The sequence below is a fragment of the Lactuca virosa genome, chromosome 5, assembly GCF_052849685.1.
Source record: "Lactuca virosa cultivar CGN04683 chromosome 5, Lactuca_virosa_CGN04683_v6, whole genome shotgun sequence".
In the NCBI taxonomy this organism is placed as follows: domain Eukaryota; kingdom Viridiplantae; phylum Streptophyta; class Magnoliopsida; order Asterales; family Asteraceae; genus Lactuca; species Lactuca virosa.
In genome coordinates this window covers 216,893,106-216,920,026 of record NC_136430.1, presented here as the reverse complement: position 1 = coordinate 216,920,026, position 26,921 = coordinate 216,893,106, and the positions used below count along the sequence as shown (strand labels likewise).

Genomic DNA, 26,921 nt, shown 5'->3' with positions numbered 1-26,921 from the left:
TCGGTAGATGAACTGGATTCCATCTGGGTGATTGTCGATCGGTTGATCAAATCCGCCCATTTCCTATGTAACATCCCAAAAATACAGTCTGAAAATTTCGTTTTAAATCAGTAATAAAAACATATTCATCAAACGTCATATAAGAATCATAAACAATGTATCTCAAAATATCATAACAACTGTCAAATATATCAGAGTATAAACATCCCAGGCTGAACAAATGGTGTGTGCACTGCAATCTTCCCGAGCTCCTCTTTTGAAAGCTGAGTACCTGAAACCAAAACTGAAAACCGTAAGCACGAAGCTTAGTGAGCTCCCCCAATCTACCACATACCATACTAATACATATAAAGCACATATTGGGCCTTGCCCACTGCATCGGACTGAAGTCCGGAACTAACTAGGGCCTTGCCCACTGCATCGGACCGAAGTACGGAAACTGCATCGGACCAAAGTCTGGAACTAACCAGGGCCTTGCCCTCTGCATCGGACCGAAGTCCGGAACTAACCATGGCCTTGCCCTCTGCATCGGACCAAAGTCCGGAAACTGACTGAACATATCATAGCATAATCGTAACTACTAGCATAAACACATATACTGCATACTACATCGGACCGAAGTCCGGAACACATAACACAAAGACATGCTTGAATCACAAAGACATCAAGCACACTGAACTATTGCATCGGGACGAAGTCCGGAACTACTGCTAGTGAATGCTACGGCTACTCCCGCAGACTTACAACACTCTAACACTATCTGGCTGCTAGTGAATGCTACAACTACACCCGCAGACTTACAACACTCTAACACTATCTGGCTGCTAGTGAATGCTACGGCTACACCCGCAGACTTACAACACTCTAATACTATCTGGCTGCTAGTGAATGCTATGGCTACACCCGCAGACTTACAACACTCTAATACTATCTGGCTGCTAGTGAATCCTACGGCTACACCCGCAGACTTACAACACTCTCCATACTGGATCGAACACGCGCTTGACCCGCACTCAACTGAACTCCTGTCCTGCTTGGAATCCCCAACCTGATTCCCTAAGGCTTGCTAGCAAACATTGCGGGAACGCGATCTCCTTATTGGCATGTTTTTCTGAACTTCCATCTCACACTATCCGCAAACCATACAGTCGTTTGGGTTGTCTTCCTTCCTAACAAGGATGCGAAACTTACCCCAGTTTCAAAACTGCTCCTACTTCTGAATCCTCGGATGATTCTTCCCCACTTTGATTCAACTAACGTCTTACATCACACAATACTGGAAGGATTCTCAATCCTTCTTACCATTCTATGCCCAAACTGCTGAAAACCACGCTTACCATTGCTAGTGTTTCAATACTAGCCAGTCCAAAAGATCACACAACTTCTAAAACATCCGAATAAATCTCCGGTAATAACCCGCTAGACCCAGGAAGCTCCGAATCTCAATTGGAGACCTCGGAATCTCCCACTGCATCACGGCCTCTATATTGGCCGGATCGACTAGAATATCCTTCTGATTGACAAGGTGCCCAAGAAATTGCACCCCGCGCAACCAGAACTCACAATTGAAGAACCTTGTGAAAATTCTCTCCCTCCTCAAAGTCTCTAGCACCTCCCTCAGGTACTTCTCTTGCTGTTCCTCAGTCTTGGAATAAACGAAGATGACGTTGTACTTTCCCAATCCTGTAATCTGGGGAATTGCTCTATCACTACTCGCTAATGCTTCTCGGCATGCAATTGGCATATGACATCTCTTGAAAATATAATTCAGACACAAACCGAGGATAACTCAGGGTTACACTTACTCAACCCTTGGAACAAAAGGCTCCCTTGTGCAGTTTCCCGCAAGTGATGCACCGAATCTGACCCCGCTGGCCTCTCAGAAGCTGATCTGAAATCTACGGTCTCCTCCCGAGACCTCTCACTATAAGCAACTGATCTAGTTCCCTCTTCCTAGTGTGCTCTAAGTCAATATCCCGTTATCGGGCTCTAGAAGTCATATCATTCAGGGTCTTGCACTCCGAGATACTCACAATCTCCCTGCTATTATTCTACAGTATGTTCTGATAACTTACCTTCTTTATTTCCTCATCCGTTGCATACTATGGCACCATATAAGCTCTTTCCCGAGAATTGGCAGTGATCTCTGCCACAGTCTCAATCGTCTGGTGGAGATCTAACGACTCTTTCTCCAAGTGCTGCTCCTCAATCGCCTGGGCACACTCTGCCCAGAATCTGGTCTAAAATTCATCCCATGACACAACATCAACCGCATCATCACTCAACTCACTACCAACCTCTTCCTATCAATCTCGTGCTCTATCCCTCAGGAGACAGGAAGTAAGTCAGATCTTGTCTCCTTTCGAGACAATGTCTGGCACAAAAGTGTTGGCGACATCTGCCAACAATCTGCTGCTAACAATGGGATCCCTAACCCCCATGACAATCTGAAGATTCACAAGCTCTGAACTCCCGAAACATCAATGTACGCGTCCCTATCGTGACTGCTATCTCAGTGCAGAATGTACTCGGCCTCTCGTCACAAATCTCTATAATGCCCTCCTTGATCATACTGGAGATCAAAGGAGTCTGGTCAATGATACTGCGTGTAATCTCAGATGGAATGAACTCCCTCACCTGATCATCAACCTGCCCGGCTCCAGAGTCCGAGCCTGATCCCTGGTCGTCACCAGAACTACCATCTGGTCTACCATGTAGCGTCACTATACTCGGCAACATACCATCACTAACATCACAATACTCATCAAAACTCGAGGGATATCACACACTACAAGTTCCCTGGTCTTATCTCAGCCTCCCTTGATTCGAGTACGGATCCTCTGCTTTCAGTAGTACGGGCCCATACTACCTTCCACATCTATCTGTACTTTCCTCAAGTACTGCCTCGACTCCACCAAGTCCCTTCTACTACTACTGCTGATCTCTTGCTAATCTCATCCTAGGCTTGCCCTATGGTAATCACCAACCCACTCTCCGCCATAAGGTGCATAAGAAGTCCCTGCTTTATTCCCCTAACTAGCTCACGAATACTATTACATATTACTTAGACTAGATAATTCTTCAAATGAGAGATCCTACCCTACAACGGTTGGACTCAAACAAGAGCTGCGAAATAGAGCTATACCTAACCTTCTGAAATTATTTAGTCCTTGCAATATGTAACTTAACATATTCGTTTACTAGTTAGTGAAAGACAACTAGAACTTCTAAAAGCATAAAGCAAGCAGCATTCGGGCGTTGAGTACACATAATCAAGCATATACTACTCTGGCTATCATACTGACTAATCTGTACTAGCATGCAGTTCTCAATAAGCTGGTACACATATAACAGGCACATAAGGCATCCTTCCTAGATCCTTAGCCCAAAACTAGCATGCAGTTCTCATAAAGCTGATACACATACAATAGGCACATAAGGCATCCTTCCTAGATCCTTAGTCCTAATCTAGCATGCAGTTCTCATAAAGCTGATACTCATATCATCATATGAACTTGTACGGGTAATTTGGGAGTACTTACTTGAGCTCGGCGGATTACATGCACCACACCTTTTTCTCTTTTCAAAATTCTTTTCGCTTTTTCTAAAACTCTTTTCTTTCCTCAAAATCCTTTTTACAAAAATCGATTTCCTTTTTGAAAATTTCTATACCAATTCCTTAGTTTGAGTTCAGACACACCCGAATCCCTCAAACCAAGGCTCTGATACCAACTTGTAACATCCCAAAAATACAGTCTGAAAATTTCGTTTTAAATAAGTAATAAAACCATATTCATCAAACGTCATATAAGAATCATAAACAATGTATCTCAAAATATCATAACAACTGTCAAATATATCAGAGTATAAACATCCCAGGCTGAACAAATGGTGTGTGCACTACAATCTTCCCGAGCTCCTCTTTTGAAAGCTGAGTACCTGAAACCAAAACTGAAAACCATAAGCACACGAAACTTAGTGAGCTCCCCCAATCTACCACATACCATACTAATACATATAAAGCACATACTGGGCCTTGCCCACTGTATCGGACCGAAGTCCGGAACTAACTAGGGCCTCGCCCTCTGTGTCGGACCGAAGTCCGGAACTAACTAGGGCCTTGACCACTGCATCGGACCGAAGGCCGGAACTAACCAAGGCCTTGCCCTCTGCATCGGACCGAAGTCCGGAAACTGCATCGGACCGAAGTCTGGAACTAACCAGGGCCTTGCCCTCTGCATCGGACCGAAGTCCGGAAACTGACTGAACATACCATAGCTTAATCATAACTACTAGCATAAACACATATACTGCATACTGCATCGGACCGAAATCCAGAACACATAACACAAAGACATGCTTGAATCACAAAGACATCAAGCACACTGAACTACTGCATCGGGCCGAAGTCCGAAACTACTGCTAACTAAACGGGCCGGCATTGTGGCCGTAGACCCGTTCCTACTGGAAGGAAAACTCACCTCACACTGCTGAAGTCCTGCTGACAAAACCATAGCTGATGGATGACAGATTCCCGATCTGTCAATATCAAAATAACACCCAATTAATAATTGGGTTCCGCTATATAACTATAAATACATACTTTGGATAATTACTACATTACCCCTAGCTTGGCTTACCCAAGCCCAAGGCCCAATCCATAGGCCCAAAGTCAACTAGGATCAAAGCCCAACATATGGCCAAACTTTCCAAATTGGGCCCAAACCTCTACATGGACTTCCCTTAAGGCCAAGTTGTTCAGTCCAGTCCAACATGGCTCATTCTAAGGGCCCCATATCATACAACCATCTAGGCCCAAACTATGGCCCATCTATGGCCCAATTTTCCAAATTGGGCCCAATCTTTCGTATGGGCCTTACCCTAAAGCCCAACTAATTACTCTAGTCCATTTGATTATTCTTGGATGGCCCATTAATAAACCAATTACCAAAACTCAATCGAAAAGCCCAACTCAAGGCCCAAGTGAAACTAGGGTTTCACATAAAATGACGATTAGGGTTAAGTGTTTCTTACTTAACCCATTAAAAACTTAATCCATTAAGTCCTTTACTTTACTAGATCAATGATATGGAGAAATTGGGCTTAATACACAATCAAATCTCAATGGCCCAAAAGTGGGTCCAATAAGTCTAAGGCCCAATTACTCACAATTAGGGTTTTCTAAACCCTAATTAGGGTTTCCACTCAAACATGGCCCAATAGGCCCAAAATTAATCTTTAAGCCCATTAGGGTTTTGGCTAGGTCCATTAGGGTTTTGCTTGTGGGGCACCACCCACTACCACCTCGGGTAGTGGTGGTCAAAGGCGGCTCACGGCGGCGGCCACCACCTTACGGTGGTAGTTACTATTATTTTTATTATTCATTGATAATTACAGTTACAACGCTTAATCCAAAAATAGACACACACACACACAGCCACCCTAGCGGTGGCCGGCGGTGGTACGTGGCGGCAGCCACCACCTCACGGTGGTGGAGGTGGCTATTCCCGACTTTCTGGCTAGACAAGACACACACAACCCACGATCCCGCTTTGCTCGAAAGGTCCAGCCACCCACCTGATGGCTCACGGCGGCAACAACGTCCCGAGATGGCGGCAACAGCAGCAGTTGAGGGCGGCAGAAGGCGGCGGTAGCCATCATTTCCAATGGTGGTGGTGGTTCCTACCGAAAGATTGCATAAATAACTTCACACATAATACACACACACATAGCCACCTTCTACGGTGACTGGTGGCGGCCAAGGGTGGCAGAAAAACGACAATCAGTGGCAGCCACCACCATGAGGTGGTGGCAGTGGGTTTTCCGGCCACAAAACGCACACAAAATTCCAAGAAATATGGTAACATCACATATCATCGAACATCTAACCATCCAGTCACATCCTAAACGGCTGGCGTCGCCGGAAAGGACAACCACAGCAGCCCCAAAAGCCACCGGCGGCGGCAATGGCATTCACGACATCAACAGCGAGAGGGATGACGGAGAGGAGAAGAAGGAGACGGCTAACCTTACCGATGGATTCCTAGTCGCGCATAACCCAAGCATAACGAACCAGATTCAGCTTCGATCTCGGTGGCTCTCCGAGCTGTCCATGACGTCTCCGGCCGGTAGCAGCATCATGGTGGCGTTCCGTTGGCAAGGTGGTCGCTGGCGGCCTCGTCTGATCAGAAAACGAACGCGAAGGAGAGAGATGGCGGCTGGGGGGTCATAAGGTGATGGCGGCTGCTAGAAGGTTAGGTTTAGGTTTCCTGTTCCATTAGAATGAGAGGGAAGGAAAGGTCGTCGAATATATCCCGTATCCTTCCAAACTTTGATCCAATTGTCTAACTTCAGTCCCTCCTCCCAATTTTGTTATCAATTTAAATCCAATTTTACCTTTTGAACCCTGAGTCCATAATTACTCTCAAATTCGATCCCTAACTTACCAAACAACCCCTTAACCTCTAAAATCTATTCAAATGAAGTCCCAGAAGTTACCATTTAGTCCCTGCCTACATAAATTCTTACAAAACCCATCCGAAACTTACACTTTTAACCCCCAACTTATAAAATCGTGACAATTAACCCTCGAGACCAACACTTTGCTATATTATTATTGATTTTTGGGCTACTACTCGCTCATTAATTTATTTATTTATTTATTTAATAAATGGGGTGTTACATCCTACCAATAAAGGAAACGTATAAAATGGAAAGGCTGACCCGAATTTACATAAAGGAGGTTGTGAGATTACATGGCGTGTCTATATCTATTATCTCGGACAAAGATAGTAGGTTTACCTATCGATTTTGGCAGTCGCTACAGAAGTCGTTGGGAACTCAGCTCGATATGAGTACCGCCTACCATCCCCAAACCGATGGACAGAGTAAGAGGACCATCCAAACATTGGAGGACATGTTAAGGGCCTGTGTGATAGATTTCGACAAGGCTTGGGATGCCCATTTGCCACTGGTGGAATTCTCATACAACAATAGCTATCACACAAGTATCAAAGTTGCTCCTTTTGAGGCCCTTTATGGAGGAAAATGTTGATCGCCTCTCTGTTGGGCTGAAGTAGGAGACACCCAACTGGAAAAGGGAAAGTTACCAAATAGTACTCTTAAAGGACCCAAGATCATCAGGGAAACAACTGAGAAAATCGTCCAAATCAAAGCACGGCTCCAGGCATCTCGAGACCGACAGAAGAGCTACGCAGACAAAAGGCCAAAGCCCCTAGAATTTCAAGTAGGAGATCACGTGCTGCTAAAAGTATCTCCATGGAAAGGGATGATACGATTTGGAAGGCGAGGAAAGTTAAATCCACGATACATCAGACCGTTCGAGATCCTTGCTAGGATCGGTCCAGTGGCTTACAAGCTGCAGCTACCATCGGAGCTTAGCAACGTACACCCTATCTTTCATGTGTCAAACCTGAAGAAATGCCTATCAGACGAAACCCTCGTTGTCCCACTTGATGAGATTGAGGTGAATGAAAATCTACTATTCGTTGAGGAACCAGTTGAAATCATGGATAGAGAAATGAAACGTACGAAACAAAGCCGCATTCCGATTGTGAAGGTTCGATGGAGTGCCAAATGCGGACATGAATTCACATGGGAACGCGAGGATCAAATGATGCAAAAATACCCCCATCTCTTCTCTAGTTCTCAAGGATTACTTTGGAAAGAATTTTGGGACGAAATTCCCTCTAACGGGGGGATGATGTCACAACCAGCAGGATAGGGCTAAGATTTCTATCTTGTACAAGATAACTTCTTTGTGTAACCTTGTAACACTACGTTTAGTATAAATCAAACCTCAATACTATTTAAGTTATACATCCAAAAATTGTGATTCAAGTCGAAAACCCCCTAATGGGCCATCTAGTAGGTCGAAAACCCCTTAATAGGCCTTTTTTGGGTCGAAAGCTTTCGCATAGAATCTCATTGGGCTGAAAACCATTCTTTGGGCCCTAATGGGTCAAAAATCTCTATTGGGCCCTCTCACTAAACCGAAAATCTTTATTTGGCCAAATCCATTCCTTTTAGGCCTATTATTGGACCGAAATCCTTCTTGGGCCCGAACCAAGCCCAAAAACGCATATAAACCGAAAAACCATAATGGGCCTAAGGTGTTTTCGGCTACTCTTCAAAAACGAAAGCACATTCCCGTTCTTCCCTCCTATGTCCGATTGGAAATAAAAAAAATATAATATGGGGATAAAAGGTGTGACACCTCAATAATATACCACATACAACCAAGTGTTTACCTTGCATGCATCTAGGCAATGTATGTTTGTCCAACATACATCCCTTTCCCTACAATTCATTTCAAATTTCACACTCACTTCTCATTTCCTCTCAAACCTTCTACACTTCTCTCATCTCCTTTCTCTAAGATTCGTTGGGTGTGTGTGTGGAAATCTTCTTCAAGCTTCACAAACTTAGTAAGTTTTTGGTAAACTCTATTGTTTTTTTCCAAGTTTACACTAAAAATCCTTCCTCATACAACTCTATTTTCGTGTATATGCTCTTAGAACACCCCTCACTTCGAAAATCCCTTCAAGAAGGCAAGCTAGGCTCGAAATCCTTCTTGATCTTCCTCTACACTTCGAAAAGGCCCCAAGGTGAGCTTCATACCCCTTACTTTCGAGTTTTCTTCTTTTGGGGGAGGATACAAGTCTAGTCTTGTGTAAAATCTTTGTATATTCGCATGTATTTGTGTGTATGTATGTTTATTTGTGATGAAATGTTGATATTACATGCTTACACTCCAAGAACTCGAGATTTTGTTAAGTCTCAAGTTGTTGGAACATAGTTATCTTGGTGTTTTGTTAAAAATGGAAACTAGTTGTTAGGTGAAAAATGGTTTCACTTGATGTATGTTAAAAATCACAAAAATATGTCCAAGAATATGTTAAAAAAAATTTGGTTATGAAAGCATGAAAAATGGTTAAATATGAAAATTTACACTCAAAATGGTAAATTTTTGAATATATAAATTTTTACCACAAACACTTGTAAAAATGGGTTATTTATGATAATTATGGTAAAAATGGGTTATTTTTGACAATTGTGGTAAAAATGGGTTATTTTTGACAAATGTGGTAAAAATGGGTTACTTTTGACAATTGTGGTAAAAATGGGTTATTTTTGACAATTGTAGTAAAAATGGGCAAATTCATCTTTTCCTCAAAAGTTGTACAAATACATAAAATAAATTAAAATTTAAGTTTTATATGTATTGTGCAAAAATCAAGATATGTAAAAATTATTATTATTGTGGTTTAAAACCGAAGGTAATACGTTATTTTTACACATATGAAGGTTATCAAGATATTAGAAATTAATTATAACTATCGTTATAAATAATTTAATATAACCGGTAAGCAAAGCAAAGTTTCTACGACAGGAATATGTGCGTTTCATAACCTGACTATCAAAAAGCTTTTAAAAATACAAGTGTTAAATTGTATGTCATAAAGCTGTAAAATGCGAGTCATAAAACCGCAGTTATAAACTTACCTTAAGAACATCGTATACATTATTCTATAAATTCTTATCGGTTTCAGCCAATGCATCTTTCCCCACCATCCGAAACCTGGACAAGTTCATTCAGATCATCTTTTCTCTTCTCTGTAGTATCTCAAGAGCATTTTTCCTGATCTTAATGAAATCTGAATCGAACTTTTCATAGAAAGATTCTAGAGCCTGAACAACCAATAAACCTATCATACCAAAACAAAACAAAATACCCTCTAAAACAACTACTACTACCGGTGTCCAATTTAGTCCCACTCATAATGCGTAGGTATGTAACGATAGCTCCAATATATCTAATAAATTGAAGATGGTGAAAATTCTCTAAGCACTGAAGATGAAATCAACCACCGTAGACGGATTTAAAATTAAAAAGCTACTTAAAGAACATATATGTAATAAACTAATTCAAATTATATTTATGAGGCAATATCAGGTTCTTTGGTTCTTTCTTTAGCGGAAATTTTTATGATATCCTTTTTGTATTTTAGAGAATATAAATGACAAAACATAAAAGTTAATGTTAAGTAACTCGATTGGGAGTACTGAATTGTAACAAACTATGATTGCGCTGATAGAGAAAAACGATGTAATTGATAGAAAAATAAAAACAATATTAGGTTCTTTCATTACATGAAATTTCTATGGTTTTCTTTTAATATTTAAGAAAATATATATGAAAAAACCTATAAATTTATGTTAAGTGGCATGCAAGGGTCCGGTTAGTTATTACAGCAAAGGATAAATATAAAGAACCAAATCAAAACCCAATTGAAGAACATATGAATCTACACCCAACCTCCCCACTACATATACCTCTAAAAAACGAATATATATATATATATATATATATATATATATATATATATATATATATATATATATATATATATATATATATATAGAGAGAGAGAGAGAGAGAGAGAGAGGTAAGTTCAATTGAGAAAATAAAAAAGGTTGAGAATGGGGGAATCATTCTCAGCCAATCATTTATCTAACATGTTCAAATTAAAAAAAAATGTGCGTGTCCATTTTCATTAAGGGTATATTTGTAAATTAGCAACTTTTTTACATAGAACTTACCTGTTCGTTGTTATCAATTTCCAATTTGATGATATTTTTAGCTCGTTTGAATCGGATATGAGGAATTCATTATCAAGATTATTTTCTTTATATAACTCGTTAGCAATTATACGTATTCATTCCATTAATCGTGAAGTTTCGCATTTGTGTTTCAGTTTTCTACTTCGTATTCAGTTTCCGATTTGATCAGGTATGTATATCGTTTGAATCGGATAGATCGGAGTTCATTATCAAGATTATTGTTTTTTATAATTTGTTTGGAATTACGCTTATTATCTTCGTTTTGGAGTTGTTTCATCGGAGTTCATTATCAAGATTATCAAGTTTCGAATATGTATTGGAGTTATTTCATCGGATTTTTGTTAAGTAGTTTGAGATATTTATTTCAAATCGGAGCTGATTTAATTTTTAATCGGAAATATCGTTGTAGTTTTTACGCTCTGGACTGAGAGAGATTGCTTAATTACATCATCTGATCATATATGATTTAAGTTTCTTTCAGATATTTTGTACGTTGAGGTGAGATATATTCGAAATTAACCAGGTTTTCATCTTTACGACTTTTTTTTGTGAGATATATTCGATATTAAGATTGTTTTTGTTTATTTATATAGATCATTTGGTGTATTATGTCGAATTCTAGTGTTATTGATGGTGATTTGTATTCTTCTATGAGTGAGAGTGAAGAAGAAGATGTTGAGAACTCATTTTTTGAAGGTATCAGTTATTGAATTATTTTGTTGTTTTTAATTTTGTTGATTATCATTTATTTACATATGAATATGTTAATATGAATAAATTGTTGTCTTATTCATATATGAATAAACGTGTGATAATTGTAATTTCGAATTTATTATTTTTTTCGTTTTATTCATATGTGAATAAGTTATGTTTTATTTTATATATTTTGAATCCTCATGAATTTTATGTATTCATATATGAATGTTTTATTCATATATGAATGTTTTTTGTTTTATTTATATGAGTTTCATGTATTCATATATATTATTGTTTTATTCATGCATTATTATTTTAGGTGGTGAATCTTCAAGTTCAGTACATGATGCGTAATATTGTGATGATATAATTGGAGAACATGTCTATAAGCCAGATGTACCTGTTCAACTTATTCCATTTAAGGGTTTAATCTTCAAATCATTAAAGTTGGCTATCAAAATGTATTCTGATTATGCTGAAATTGGTGGTTTTGATGTTAGACTGAGCACACAATCAAGGTTTGATAACAAGATTATAAAGAAGAAACATGTTATATGTAATCGTGGTGGTAAACAGAAAAAGAAATCTTGTGACACATTAGGTACAAGTGGTGTTAGGAGGAAACGAAATTCAAATTCAAGAGCTATTGGTTGTCAAGCAAAGATTATATTTGAATCTGTGTATGGAACTCCAGATTATAAAGTTTTTCAGTTTGATGAACTTCACAACTATCCACTTGAGAAGAGAAGCGATTTAAAAAAAGCAAGACAAATGTCATATTCAGAAAAAGAGTTTATTGTGCGTGCTTCCACATCAAAAATAGGTCCAACTATGGCTCATAAGTTGAGGGCAAGTCTGAGAGGTGGGTATGAGTTTGTAAAGCCCAAAGTAGTTGACTATAAAAATTTAAGGAGAGATATCAACAGGGTTATTGGTTATAAAGATGCCCAAATGATAGTAAACACAATGAATGACCGTCGAGCTCACTATCCAAATTACTCATTTGAGTTTAATTGTCAAGATGATGTTTTGGACTGTATGTTTTGGGCTGATGAAATGGAGAAGGCATATTATGCTGAATTTGGTGATGTTATCTCGTTTGATGCGACTTTCCGAACAAACAAGTAAGTTATTTTATCTACTTTTGTTTATAGCTTATTCATATATGAATATTTTTATATTCACTTATTAATACATCAAAAATTGACTTTAATGAACATTTTTTTTGTGTGTTAGATATCAAATGGTTTTTGTTCCGTTTACTGCTATTGACCATCATAAAAAATCGGTTACTGTTGGATCTGGGTTGCTAAGCAATGAAAGCATTGAGTCTTACTCTTGGTTGCTTAAAGCATTTCTTAAAACTCATGGGAAAGAACCATCACTTGTTTTAACCGATCAAGATGCTACAATAAAACAAGCTGTTGAGAATGTGTTTTGTAATTCAAAGAACCGATTATGTATGTGGCATATAATGAAAAAGTTGAAAAAAAAGGTATTATTTTAATATATTTCAAATATATTACTTATTAGTATATTCATTTATGAAAATTGATTGTTATTTTACTTATTATTATTTATTCATTTATGAATATTTTTTTTTAATACAGATATCAGATGAAGTGGGGTTTGCTTATGAAGGAATTCAATCTTGAAGACACAAGATGGTTTAAAGACATGTTTACAATATGTGATTCATGGATACCTGGATATTTTAGTGATATTCCAATGTGTGGTTTGATGAAGACTACATCGAGGTCAGAGAGTATGAATTCATTCTTTAATACATACTCAGAAAGTGGGAACTTACTTTTGAATTTCATGATGAATTACGACACTGCCATTCAAAAGCAAAGGAATACTCAACGAGAGCTTGATAAGGCATCAAAGAAAGCATCATATAAAATGCAAACACCTCGAGAAATAGAACTGCAAGCATCAAAGGTTTATACAAGTACATTATTTTTTGAGGTGCAAAAAGAAATATATAAAGCATGTTTTTTCTGTACATACTCATATGTTGGTATTGAAGATGGTTGGGAAGTTTACATTGTGCAGCACAACAACAGTAAAAGTGATTTTAAAAATGAATTTAAGGTAATTTTACTAGTTTTTTATGAAAAATGTAATAATATTCATATATGAATATGAGAATATTCATATATGAATATGAGAATATTCATATATGAATATCAATATTCATATATGAATATCAATATTCATATATTCATATATGAATATTATATGAATATATGAATATATGAGTGTTGATATGAGTATTCTTATATTAATGTAAATGTGTAAATTTTGTTTTTGTATCAGGTTGAAATAAAAGCTGAAGAGAAAGAAATAAATTGCAGTTGTGAACATTTTAAGCGTATGGGTGTTTTATGCAGACATGCTTTTACAATAATGATGAGATGTGGTGTTAAAGAAATTCCTGAAAGGTACATTTTGAAAAGATGGAGAAAGGATGTGATATCAAGAAATTATCGTTTTAGTTCTGTTCAATCCGATTCAGGTGATTGTGAGAATGTAAAGCTAGTCAATGATTCATATTATAGTTTTGAATCATGTTTGGATATTGTAAAAGATGACAAAAAGAGATTGGCTTTGTTTGCTGAGAAACAACAAATGTTGTTGAAGGAATTTGAGAGTGATTATATTTCTCCTGGATTGAAAAGCAAGACAGATGGTAAAGTCGTATGCAAGCTTTTGGGTGTTACTATTCCTATTCCAGAAGAGATTAATATTAATGTTCCTGAAGTTCAAAGCAATAAAGGTTCTGGAATCAAGAAAAGAATTCCAAGTGCAGGTGAAGTAGCATATGAAAATTCTAAAAAAGAACATAGAATGTGTTCAGGATGTGGAAAACGAGTTCCACACAATTTACGTACTTGTCCAGAAAGAGTTGGAGCTGCTAAATCAGCAAAAGAAGTTAGGGATTTTTTAGTTTTTTTTTTATGTTTTTTGGTTTTATTCATTTATGAATATATGCAGATAAAAACAATAAACAATAATATTCATGTATGAATAAGACACATTTATATTGATATGGTAAATTGATATGTTGATATTTGTTTTTTAAATTACTATAAAATAAGTTATATTGATATTGTAAATTATTCATAAATGAATACAAATATGTGAAATTTGTTATACTAATAAATAAGTAATATTCATATCTGAACTTTTTTATGTTAATATCTGAACTTTGTTATACTAACATATTACTTTGAACTTATTCATAAATGAATATATCATATTCGTATTCATTTATGAATAAATAAAAATAAACTTTGAAAATATTTGAATATAAAAAAATGACATAAATAAGCAAACTTGTTTCTACTAATAAGTTAGTTATATTCATATCTGAAATTTGTTATATTCATATATGAACTTTGTTATACTGACATATTACTCCTAATTTAATCATAAATGAATATATCATATTCGTATTCATTTATGAATAAACATAAATAAACTTTGAAAATATTTAAATATAAAAATCTGACAGAAATAAGCGAAGTTGTTTCTATTACATAATCATTCAACAAAGATAATAAAAGCTGTTCATAAGCATTTCACAAAATATAAAAACGAACATTTAACAAACCATCTAAAATTTGTTTCGCATAATCGTCTTACATGTATTTCAAATCCATTCATCTTCAACACAAACTGTTCTATAGCATCACACTTCATCACAAGCAATCATCAATATTCTTTTAACCTTTTTTGAATTGTTTGCATAGCCTTGTATGCATGATCAGTACGCACTTTGAATTCAACTTTTTGATATTTTTCAGCAAGATCCAACACCTTAGCCTTCAACATGTTAATTTCAGAAGTTAGCATTATGTGTGCATGCCTTTGCCTGAGCTTCTCTAAAGTAGTTTGTTGAATTGCACTTTCTTTATGAAGACCTGGTTTCCACTTTGAGAGTGGTTGTCCCATATAGGTCTCCATATGTCTCATTGCAAAGATTCCACAATCAACTTTGTTTTTAACTGTTCTCCATGTCATTTCAAGTCGTTGGGGTTTGATACTTTCTTTTGAGATTGCATTTGCTCTTGGATGGTTTATTTCTTTAAAGTATCTCACAAACAAATTTTTCTGATCATTAAATAAAATAAAAGTTAGATATATAATAAATTGGTTCTTTTATGTTGTTGTGAATTGGGTACATACCAAAGGTTTCAATAGTACTCCGTATTTCCCTTCATAATCCCCCTCAACTGCACTGTTGTCTAGAATTTCAGTTGATGGTTTCTTTAAGTTGAAGACAATCACAAAAATGTGAGCACTTCTAACAACTGGAAAGAATACCTGTTTTTATGTATATAATGGTAAGTAGTTTGTTGATAAAATATATATAAAAAACAACTTTAATTAACATACCATATCAATATCTTTTATGTTCAAGATTTTTTTGTACCCATTGGTACTGTAATGAAAGTTCTCCTTGAATTTTTCATACTTTCTTTCATCGGACAATGTTGAAGTTAGATAAGCAGTCTGTAACCAATATAATCATATGTGAATTTCAGTTGAATATATATAATTATATTAAAGAATACATCATATTTTGTATAATCATATGTGAATTTCAGTTGTAAAAAATATAATATTCATAAATGAATACATCATATTGGTGTATTCATTTATCAATAAGGAAGGAATTAAGGTTAGAACATAAACTTACAGAAACTCCAACTTTCAAGAAGAGTCTGTATGGTGAATTTCCAAAATCCCTTTCCAGTTCTTGGTGGTTAAGTAAATCAGACCAAGTGTCTAAAACTTCTCCAAAAATCTCTGTGTTTGCATATAGACTTTCCATAACTGCTCTTTCTGTTATCTGCCCATATTTTGTCTGGACAACCACATCTCTGCAAATATATAATCAAAATGTCATAGATTATTATCTATATAATAATCATATATGAATGTATATAAAATAAAGTTACTTACGATGTATTGCCTTGTAAGTTGAACAACCATTCACAGACAATACTCTCCTGATGTGTCAGTTTGGGTTTTGTGTTTGTTATTCTGCATTTGAAAGGTGATTTGAAAGCATCAGCAAGCTTCTTCTCTCTTGGTTGATCCAGATCATGCTTTGATGGTCCTACTTCAGTAGGAATTGATACAGAGATTGGATTTGGATTAAGAACATTTTTCTTTGCTAATCTGATAACAACCTTCTGATGGTCGTCTTTGATTTGTTTCTTTGTAAATGGTTTTTTTGGTGAAGATTCATTAGATTTTTTTACTTGAAGTTTGATCTGAATCTTGACTGAGACCTAGACTAAAGCTTGGATGAGTATCTGCATGCCAGGAGATTTATCATATAAATAGTTGTAAGTTAATTATAATATTTGAGTTTATATTTTGAAATGTTTATCCAAATTGTTACCTCCTTTATTTCCTTTTGTCTTGTCAGCTTTTTCTCCTTTCTTGTTTTCATTTTCTGACTTTTTCTTTCCTGAAAGATAAAGAACTTTGATTAAGTAATTCATATGTGAATAAGTAATGTATTCATTTATGAATAAGTAATGCATATCATTATTTATGAATAAGAAATATTAAAATTTTATTTTTTTGTATATTGCATTATTTATTTGTGAATAATAAAACTTATTATATTCATTTATTAGTGATTCAACTATTTACCTTTATCTTCTGCATTTCCTTTCTTAGTTTCTGTATGTTTATCTTCACCTCCATCTTTCGTGTTCTTAGCTTCTGTTCCTCCTTTATTTCTATCTTCAGAGTTTTCCTTGCCTGAAACATATACATCATATATGAATATTTTTTATTTTTTATTCATTTATATAGTGTATTATTCACTTATGAATAAACAATGTTATTAAAAAATCAATATAAATATTGTAATATATTTTAAATCATTCATTTACCTATATAATCTCCCTTTGTTTTTTCAACTTTTGTTCCTTGTTCATGTACACCTTCTGATTTTTCCTTTTTTGCAAGAGTATTAGTTTTACATGTACTCATTGGTGACCCTGGTCAAAATTTAATAAACAAAATTGTTATTGTGTATTAATATTTTTATATATTTTTTTAAAATAAAAGTAAGACAAAATTTACCTATATCAATATTATCGAAAATAGTGTTCATTTCAGGGTGATTCCATATTTTATCTTCTTGACTATTTAAACTTGAAATTTCAATTCCAAGGACATTGTCCACAATGTTGTCAACAACTTTATCCAACAAATTTTCATTTTCAGTTTGTTGAATAGTCTCTTCATGATTATTTGTTTCTTCATTATCATCAGCTTTTTTCTCTTCATCATTGTCATTTTGATTGTTCTTTCCATCTTTCTCTTTTACTTCAGTTTCACCTTCTTTTTGATTATTATATCCATCATTCTTTATTCTTTCATTCTCTGCTTCATTTGAATCAAGCAAATAATCTTCTTCTGGTTGACTTCCATCATTATCATTGTCTTCTTCACCATTTCCCTCTTTATCTTCATTTTCTTTTTGATCATTTGTTTTTTGACCGATTATTGGTGTCAAATTGATCCCTTCAAATCCAGTTTGATTACTTGGAAATTCAAAAATAGTTGTGCCTTCTGTTTTTTCTTCACCAGTTATATTTGTCATCTTTTCTTCGAAAATCCTAAAACTTTCCTTTTCAGGGAACTTTGTTATCACATCATTGAACTTTGAATTCAGCTTTTCCTTCATCCTCTCGAAACAATTAAGCATTTTAGATATTTTTGATTCATATGCCTATGTAATAAAAAGAAGTATGATTAGAATTTAATGTAATCATATATTATTAACATGTTCAAACTAATTACCTCAACAGAATGATCTTCATCTTTATCAGAATCACTGTCTTCGAGATCTGTATCTCCTTCATCTTGTTCATTAACAAATTCTTCGTTTAATTCTCCAAGTCCAAATCTACCTTTTTCTTGTTCAAATGTCTCTCGATATCTAATCTTCTCTGAACTCCAATAACAAATTGTTGGACGTTTACGTGTTACTGTTAAAGCTTCTGGGTGGATGTTATCAGCATAGAACAACTGCACATAAATGATAACTAATTGATATTCATATATGAACAAGTAATATTATTTTTTACTTATTCATATATGAATAAGTAATGTAAATCATTACGTGTGAACAAATATATTTTTCTTATTCATATATGAATATTTGCTATTAGTTTATGAATAATCAATATTATTAAAAATTGAGTATAAACATTATAATAACTTACCACCAAGAAAGCTGAAGGTCCAACAAAGAAGCTGGTATCTGAGTATGGTATGTATGAGTTTTTTGTTCTGACAAGACAGTCCAAAACATTGCTGCACCAGTCTATGTTGCTGATATCTGTTTTTCTTGAAATATAACTCAAGGGAAACATGTTGCATCTTCTCATTGATGTTGACTCGCAAAACGTGTTGACAAAAAGAACTAAGAAGTTCAATTTGAAATTGAAATCAGCTTGTGTGGTAGAAACAATAACATTTTTGATTACACTCAGTCGGATGATTGAATCTTTTTTAAATTGTTGCTTCCATTCATCATAACTTGTATCATCCTTAGGCCATTGATCCAGTTGTGTAAGTTTGGTTCCACCAATTGGTATGCCCAACATGTCATGAACAGACTCTGATGTTACTTTCAGTTCCTTTCCTTCAATATCTATCACCATTCTCTCAGAATCAAATTTTTAAAGAACATAAAATCCCAGCTTCAGTGGTATATCTGTGATTTTCATTTTTAACAAAGCTCCAAAACCCATAGATCTTACAGATTCTTTTTGTTCTTTGCTCATCCCAAGGATTATAGATAGTAATGCCTCTGGTGAACATCTGTTTTTCATTGAGTAAAATTCTTTTACCATTGGTTTTTTTTCTTTTTGTCTTTTTTGATTGGTGACTCCTTTTTTTTGCCTTCTTCGATGGATGACTACTTTCAAAATCAGAGTCTGAATCTTGTAGTTGTTGTTTTTCAGGAGTTTTCCTTTTTGATGGACTTTTTCTGCTTTGATGCTTTATTTTCTTTGGTACTTTTGTTTCTTTTTTATCTGGGAAATGAAAACATATAATATTTGAATAAGTTACTGATATATGAATATGATATATACTCGTTGATTTATTAATATTTATTTATTACAAAAATATAACTAATATATACAATTTTATTCATATATGAATATATTAGATATGATAGGAATTTTGTACCTTTCGCATTTTTCCTCTTCAAATCTGTTTCTATCATAGTTGTGGGGTCTTTATCAGAAATACAAATCTTCTTACCTTCATGAAAGAGTGAGTAGAAGATAAATAATTTTGAAATACATTTTACAAAGAAAATATATTATATTCATAAATGAATATAGAATATTCATTTATAAGATATGATATGTATTTTATACCTTTTTGATTTTTCTGCATTGATCTTGTTTCTCTCATTGTTGGTGAATCTTTATCGGAAATGTTAGTGTTCTTACCTTCATTCAATAGTAAGTAGAAGATAAATGAGTTTGATATTCACGAATGAATATTTGAATAAAACATATGTATTCATATTTTTTTATTCTCATATGAATATGTTTTGTTATATTCATATGTGAATAGAACATATATAAGTCATTCTTGTTGTATTCACATTTGAATAATGTATGTATGGCAGCAAGTTATGTTCTATTCATATGCGAATATAACAAACATATTCACGAATGAATATTTGAATAAAACATATGTATTCATATTTTTTTATTCTCATATGAATATGTTTTGTTATATTGACATTTGAATAATGTATGTATGGCAGCAAGTTATGTTCTATTCATATGTGAATATAACATACATATTCACAAATGAATATTTGAATAAAACATATGTATTCATATTTTTTTATTCTCATATGAATATGTTTTGTTATATTCATATGTGAATAGAACATATATAAGTCATTCTTGCTGTATTCACATTTGAATAATGTATGTATGGCAGCAAGTTATGTTCTATTCATATGTGAATATAACATACATATTCACGAATGAATATTTGAATAAAACATATGTATTCATATTTTTTTATTATCATATGAATATGTTTTGTTATATTCATATGTGAATAGAACATATATAAGTCATTCTTGTTGTATTCACATTTGAATAATGTAGGTATGGCAGCAAGTTATGTTCTATTCATATGTGAATATAACATACATATTCATGAATGAATATTTGAATAAAACATATGTATTCATATTTTTTTATTCTCATATGAATATGTTTTGTTATATTGACATTTGAATAATGTATGTATGACAGCAAGTTATGTTCTATTCATATGTGAATATAACATACATATTCACGAATGAATATTTGAATAAAACATATGTATTCATATTTTTTTATTCTCATATGAATATGTTTTGTTATATTCATATGTGAATAGAACATATATAAGTCATTCTTGTTGTATTCACATTTGAATAATGTATGTATGGCAGCAAGTTATGTTCTATTCATATGTGAATATAACATACATATTCACGAATGAATATTTGAATAAAACATATGTATTCATATTTTTTTATTCTCATATGAATATGGTTTGTTATATTCACATTTGAATAATGTATGTATGACAGCAAGTTATGTTCTATTCATATATGAATATAACATACATATTCACGAATGAATATTTGAATAAAACATATGTATTCATATTTTTTTATTCTCATATGAATATGTTTTGTTATATTCATATATGAATAGACCATATATAAGTCAATCTTGTTGTATTCACATTTGAATAATGTATGTATGGCAACAAGTTATGTTCTATTCATATATGAATATAACATACATATTCACGAATGAATATTTGAATAAAACATATGTATTCATATTTTTTTATTCTCATATGAATATGTTTTGTTATATTCATCTGTGAATAGAACATATATAAGTCATTCTTGTTGTATTCATATTTGAATAATGTATGTATGACAACAAGTTATGTTCTATTCATATATGAATATAACATACATATTCACATTTGAATATTAGTTTTGCTTGTGTTCAGAAGTAAACAAAACATATTTTATTTACCTTTTTGATTTGTTCTTGTTTTTCGTTTATATGTATTCTTCACTGTTGGTGTTGTTTCTGTAAGGGTAAGTAGTTAATATTAGGAAAACATAAGCGAAATGTGAAGTAACGTTTGTATTTTGACAGAATAGTTTTGAATAAAGATGAAAAATGAAGAGATGATGTAAAATCATTTATATATCAACTAATAATGGATGATTCTTACAAAAATTTCAAGTTAATAAAGTAATAACGAAGGAAGGTTACGAGAATGAACGAGTATCATAAAAATTGAAGTAAACAACCTTTTTTGAAGAATGAACAGTGTGAAAACAATGTTTTTAGTTCTAAATCAACTAATAATTATCGAAGATTACGAGAAATTTGAAGTAATCAAGTGATAATTTTAGAAATGATTCGAAATCGTTAAAAACTCGAGAAAAACGCCGATGGTTACCTTTCATTGTCAAGAGTGAGGAAATAATCTCGTTCATGTTTTCATCGGAAGACATTTTTCTTCGTTTATGTTATTTGATGCTTCTGCAAATGGTTTTCTTATTATCGATTCTTCTGCAAATGGTTTTCGTGTTATGGTGTATCGAAGAGGGAAATGGTGCTTTTCTGTCGAGATTTGACGTGTTATCAAATTACTCAAGTGCCCTGACGGTTTAATGTTTTTGGATTATTTACAAATTTGCCACCGCTCATTAATGTATTTGGATTATTTACAAGTTTGCCACCATGCGTTTTTTAAGGTCATTAAATGATTGGCTGAGAATGGTTCCCCCATTCTCAACCTTTTTTTTTCTCAATTGAACCCTCATCTCTCTCTCTCTCTCTCTCTATATATATATATATATATATATATATATATATATATATATATATATATATAGTTTTGTGTGTATAAGCATAAAACATCCAATGAAACTATAAAGTCATTGCCAAGAAATGATATATGTAGGTGCATGTTTCTACTATTGCTGTGTTCAAATAATTTCCAAGTAAATAATCCAAGAAATGCACACAAAATTAAATAACTCAATTCACCTTATTGATATTAGTTGTGACATAATATTAAAAAATTTAGATATCAGTTACGTACGATTTTTTCAAGTTTTGATGAGATATATATAGAATGTAAAGTGATAAATTGTTCTGGTATGTTCTTGTATGTTCCACAAAATATATATTTTCAGTTTGCTTAATTAATTAACCTCTAAACAATGAACCAAATCAAAACCCAATTGAAGAGCACTGATCACCACCTACCATCAGTCCAACCAACCGAGGACATGGATTCACCAACACTTCCATTTCCTATTAGTCCATCCTCGAATCCACACCTGTTGACGCTAACAACCCAAATCAATCCCTCCATCTACAGTTGAGTTATCTCATTACATATCACGGAAATAAACCTCTTGACCCGTTTTCGGTATTCAATGATATTAGATTCTTGATCCCTTATATAGCTCCCGATACTTTTAATTTTCTATTCATTGCTCTTTATTCCACAAGGAATTTGAATTATGCCCACCAAGTGTTCGATGAAATGTTCACAAGAGATATTTGTTTTACTACACTTGGATTTGGTTAATTGTAAATTGTTCGAATCTTGCACTTTTGATTCTTCATGGGTTGTGTTTAGAGAGTAGGGTGCATGAGGCGATGTATATGCTCGATGTTGATGAAAAGAGACTGCAAACCTGATTTCATGGCATATAGAATCATTGCAGAAGCCCTTAAAGCAACAGAATGTAGTCGAAGTGGAGAAAGTCTTGAAGATAAGAGAAAACTTGGAGTGGCACCAAGAACTAGCAATTACAGAGACTTCATATTTCAGGTAATTTCTGAAAGATTTAGGCAAGGTAATCATAAACGGGAATTTCCCAACTGAAGATGATGTTATTAAGACATTAATATGATCGGTATCCACAAACGAGCCTCAAGTTGCATTGATGTTCTTCAAATTCTTGGTTTCAAAATAAAGATTTCCTACGCTTCTTACACTTGAGATTTGAGAAGAAACATGTGTAAGCATGGAAAGCATAAGGAATCGGTGGATGATTTCAACTTTCAAGATTCAATCAGAGTATTTTGTAGATATTGAAAGATATAATGTAATGATTTTGTATGTTTGTAAGGCGGGGAAAGTTAAAGAAGCTTATGAGATTCGTCAAGAGTTGAAGAGAACAGGGTTGGATATAGATATTTCATGTTGTAATCATTTTATGGAAGGTTGTTGTATGGAAGGTATGATCTGACCTACTAAACGGTTGTGGGAAGAAATGTTTGCAAATAGGTGTGAACCCAATTTGAAGAGTTATAGTTTTTGATTGAAAAGTTGTTTGAAATTGATAAGGCAAAAGAGGGCCACATGAAATTGGGAAGACGTTGGATAAAGGAGTGTAACCTGAAGAAACAATGTATGGATTTCTACTTAAAGGGCTTGCTTTCTCAACAAAATGAAGTTGAAACCATTCCTTAAGTCTTTAACAAGTCTTTTCAACACGATGCAGAGATTGCGAGGGGTATATTAGGAAAATTCGTGTTATATCTTTGTAGAAAAGGTAGAATTTGAATTTATCATCTTTCTTGATATTTCTCGATCTTTACTATTCTTTTTGCTTTTTTAATGATTGGTTCTTTATTTGTTTATTGTTAGGCTGTAAACAATGATTCGGTTTCTTGCTTCATATATGCATGGTCTTAGCAAGTTCTTATAGGTATGTTCATCTACATGGTTGATGTTTTTTTTATGTTCCATAGTCGATATTTAGATCTCATTATAGTCAATATTTAGATCTCATTCTTTAAATATTTCATTTTCATACATGGTGATATGGTCCCTTTATTAAATTTTTGACCATACTAGACTTGCGAGAATTCTATGTCACTAAGCCAGGGGCAATTTTGTTTTTTTTGGAAGGAGCATTAGATATTTACTTTGAAGGGCATTACTTTACTGGTGAGGTGTTAGTTTGTCTAGCTAGATTTCTTTGATTGATTAAACCATGTTAAATCCTTGGGTTCCTTTTCTTCTTTGCATCTTTAATTGTAGTGTTATCGTGCTTGTTTGTTTATTGAAGCCCATACTCTTAACAACTGGTATCAAAGCTATGTATAATGAAGGAAAATTATTATCGATAAATTTGAAGGTCATGATTTCAGATTGTGGAAGATGCAGTTCGATGATTATATCTATCAAAAGAAGTTACATCAACCCTTGTTGGAGAATAAATTTGAAGAGATAAAGCCAGAGGATTGGGATCTATTGGGTTAGAAAGTTCTTGGTGTGGTCAGATTTTTGTTGTCAATGAAGGTTACTTAAATTTCATCAACGATAAAACAAAGAATTGGTCTAATCAAAGCATTATCTTACACGAACAAAAAAGCCACATCGAATAATAAGGTTTTCTTAATACGACAGTTGGTAAATACAAAGACGAAGGCAAATCGGTGGTGACAGATCATGTTAATGAGTTTAATTAAATAATATCTATATTGATATTTATTGAGATTAAATTTGAAAATGAAGCCCATGCGTGTTTGTTATTATCATCATTCTTGTACGCTAGTCTGGAATAGTCACAACAATTAGCAATTCGTTAGGAACTACTAAGCTTACTTTTTGAAGGAATTCAGATTTGATCCTTGGTGAGGATATTCGTAGAAGTAATGCAAAGTAAAGTTAAAAAATATTGAGTATAGAAGACAAGTGTAGAAAATCCAACATAGGTGGTAAAGTTGAGGAGGTTAGAAATGGTCACTTCAGATATTAGTGCTCAAAATCATCATGGGAAAAAGGCGAGAATGGAGTGAATGTAGTAACGACTTTGATGATGCCCTATTTTGTTGGGTTGAAAGTTCGATTGAATCCTGGAACATTGATTCAAATGCATCATTTCATGCAAAACGTTACACAGAAAAGGAATGCAGAATTTTAAGCATTACAATGGAAAAGGTGAGGCTAGAAGATAACAAGACTCTCGATATAATGGGTGTTGGGGATGTTGTCCTCAGGACTACATTAGGTACATAATGGACATTGAAGAATATTATATACAAGTATATATTCTAGAATTACATAGGATGTTGATATCTATAGGGTAGTTGGATGAATAAGATCACCATGTTGAGAATTCGACAATCTCATGTGAAAAGTAACAAAAAGGAACCTAGTAGTTGCTCGAGGATAGAAGCTGGGAACATTATATATAGTTGTAGTTTCTAAATTTAGGCAAATGCGGTTAATGAAGATATACAAATGACTATTATATGGCACCAAAGACTTGGACATATGAGTGAGAAAAGGACGAACATATTAGATTCGAAAGGTAGAATTCGCTGATTCAAATAGTGTGACAGTTGACTTTTGTGAGCCGTGTGTTTTTGTAAAACAAAAGAAGGTTACATTCGTCAAGATTGGGAAGTTACAACTACTTCATTCTTATGTATATGTTCGTACATCAATCTCTTTATTAGGAGGATCTCGGTATTGTGTTACCTTCATCGAAAATTCCATGAGAAAGTTTTGGGTTTATTTTCTTAAACATAAATCTAAAGTTCTGAACCTTTAAAAAGTGGAAGGCTGTTGTGGAAAACGAAACAAATATGAAGATCAAGATTTTGAAATCACATAATGGGGGAGATTACAATAACAAGGACATTTTTATTGGGTAAATTACACGAATTGTCTCTTTGGTTCGGGGTAGCATGCACTTTTTGTCCCTTACTTTTATTTTTAACTTGGTGAGTCCCTTAAAATTTATTTTGTTGCGCAATTGGTCCCTACTAAACATAAAAAGACATTTTTACCCTTATGGATTTAATATTCAGATTGTATATTATTTATTTGCTATTATGATTTTATAGGAATGTATGGGCCCATAGTTACCCCTACCCCTTATATTAATCCGTTCACCCTCTCCACCTTCTAAGCTCTCGTGTCATCTTCTTTGGTGGTCGGAATCTTGACTAGTTTATTTTTATTAACACGGTTTACAAGACCAGTACTAAGAGTCTTGGTTACAGATTTATTTTCATGTCATCTTCCCATCGAATTCTAGACCTAAAAACATGTAAACCCATTAAAATCCCAGACAAAACAACATTAAATCTCCGAATTTGTTTTCCATTGTGAATTCTTTTTTTCCGAATCGCCAGAAAAATCTAGCATAAATAGAAGAATAACAAAGACCCGTATTGAACCTATGTACAAGTAAAATAATTGACTGGGAATTTGTTTTTTCTCTACCATGGCTACTTGAATTAAAAAAGAAATGACGATGGTGAAAACGAAGACCCACTTGTAAAAAATTAAGACTCCCATCCCCTTATGTGTTATGAATTATCCCCTCTCTGGGATGCTCATCATCATCTCGATGGCAACCACCATAACTATCAGAACAATCATCATCCACGTTTATATTTTCACACAAGCGTAAACACAAACACCCAAAGTCCAGCAAAGAAAACCTG

At 34.0% G+C, this 26,921-nt stretch overlaps 1 protein-coding gene and 1 pseudogene across 1 annotated transcript; both read left to right on the top strand.

Moving 5' to 3' along the window:
- Positions 1-11,799: 11,799 nt before the first annotated feature.
- Positions 11,800-14,866, top strand: LOC145112357 (protein FAR1-RELATED SEQUENCE 5-like). Its single transcript, XM_079048528.1, has 6 exons — positions 11,800-12,464; positions 12,577-12,774; positions 12,951-13,294; positions 13,373-13,437; positions 13,663-14,277; positions 14,861-14,866. The coding sequence occupies exons 1-6, from the start codon at positions 11,800-11,802 to the stop codon at positions 14,864-14,866; spliced, it is 1,893 nt and encodes a 630-aa protein (XP_078904654.1).
- Positions 14,867-21,983: 7,117 nt separating this feature from the next.
- LOC145112356 (pentatricopeptide repeat-containing protein At5g14080-like) lies at positions 21,984-23,794 on the top strand (annotated as a pseudogene).
- The last annotated feature ends 3,127 nt before the right edge of the window (positions 23,795-26,921 follow it).

Bases quoted from the DNA above. Each gene is read 5' to 3' on its own strand.
- LOC145112357 (XM_079048528.1), top strand. From the start codon at position 11,800: ATGTATTCTGATTATGCTGAAATTGGTGGTTTTGATGTTAGACTGAGC. The intron at 12,465-12,576 runs GTAAGTTATTTT...TTTGTGTGTTAG, and splicing joins GCGACTTTCCGAACAAACAA to ATATCAAATGGTTTTTGTTC. The intron at 13,438-13,662 runs GTAATTTTACTA...TTTTTGTATCAG, and splicing joins ATTTTAAAAATGAATTTAAG to GTTGAAATAAAAGCTGAAGA.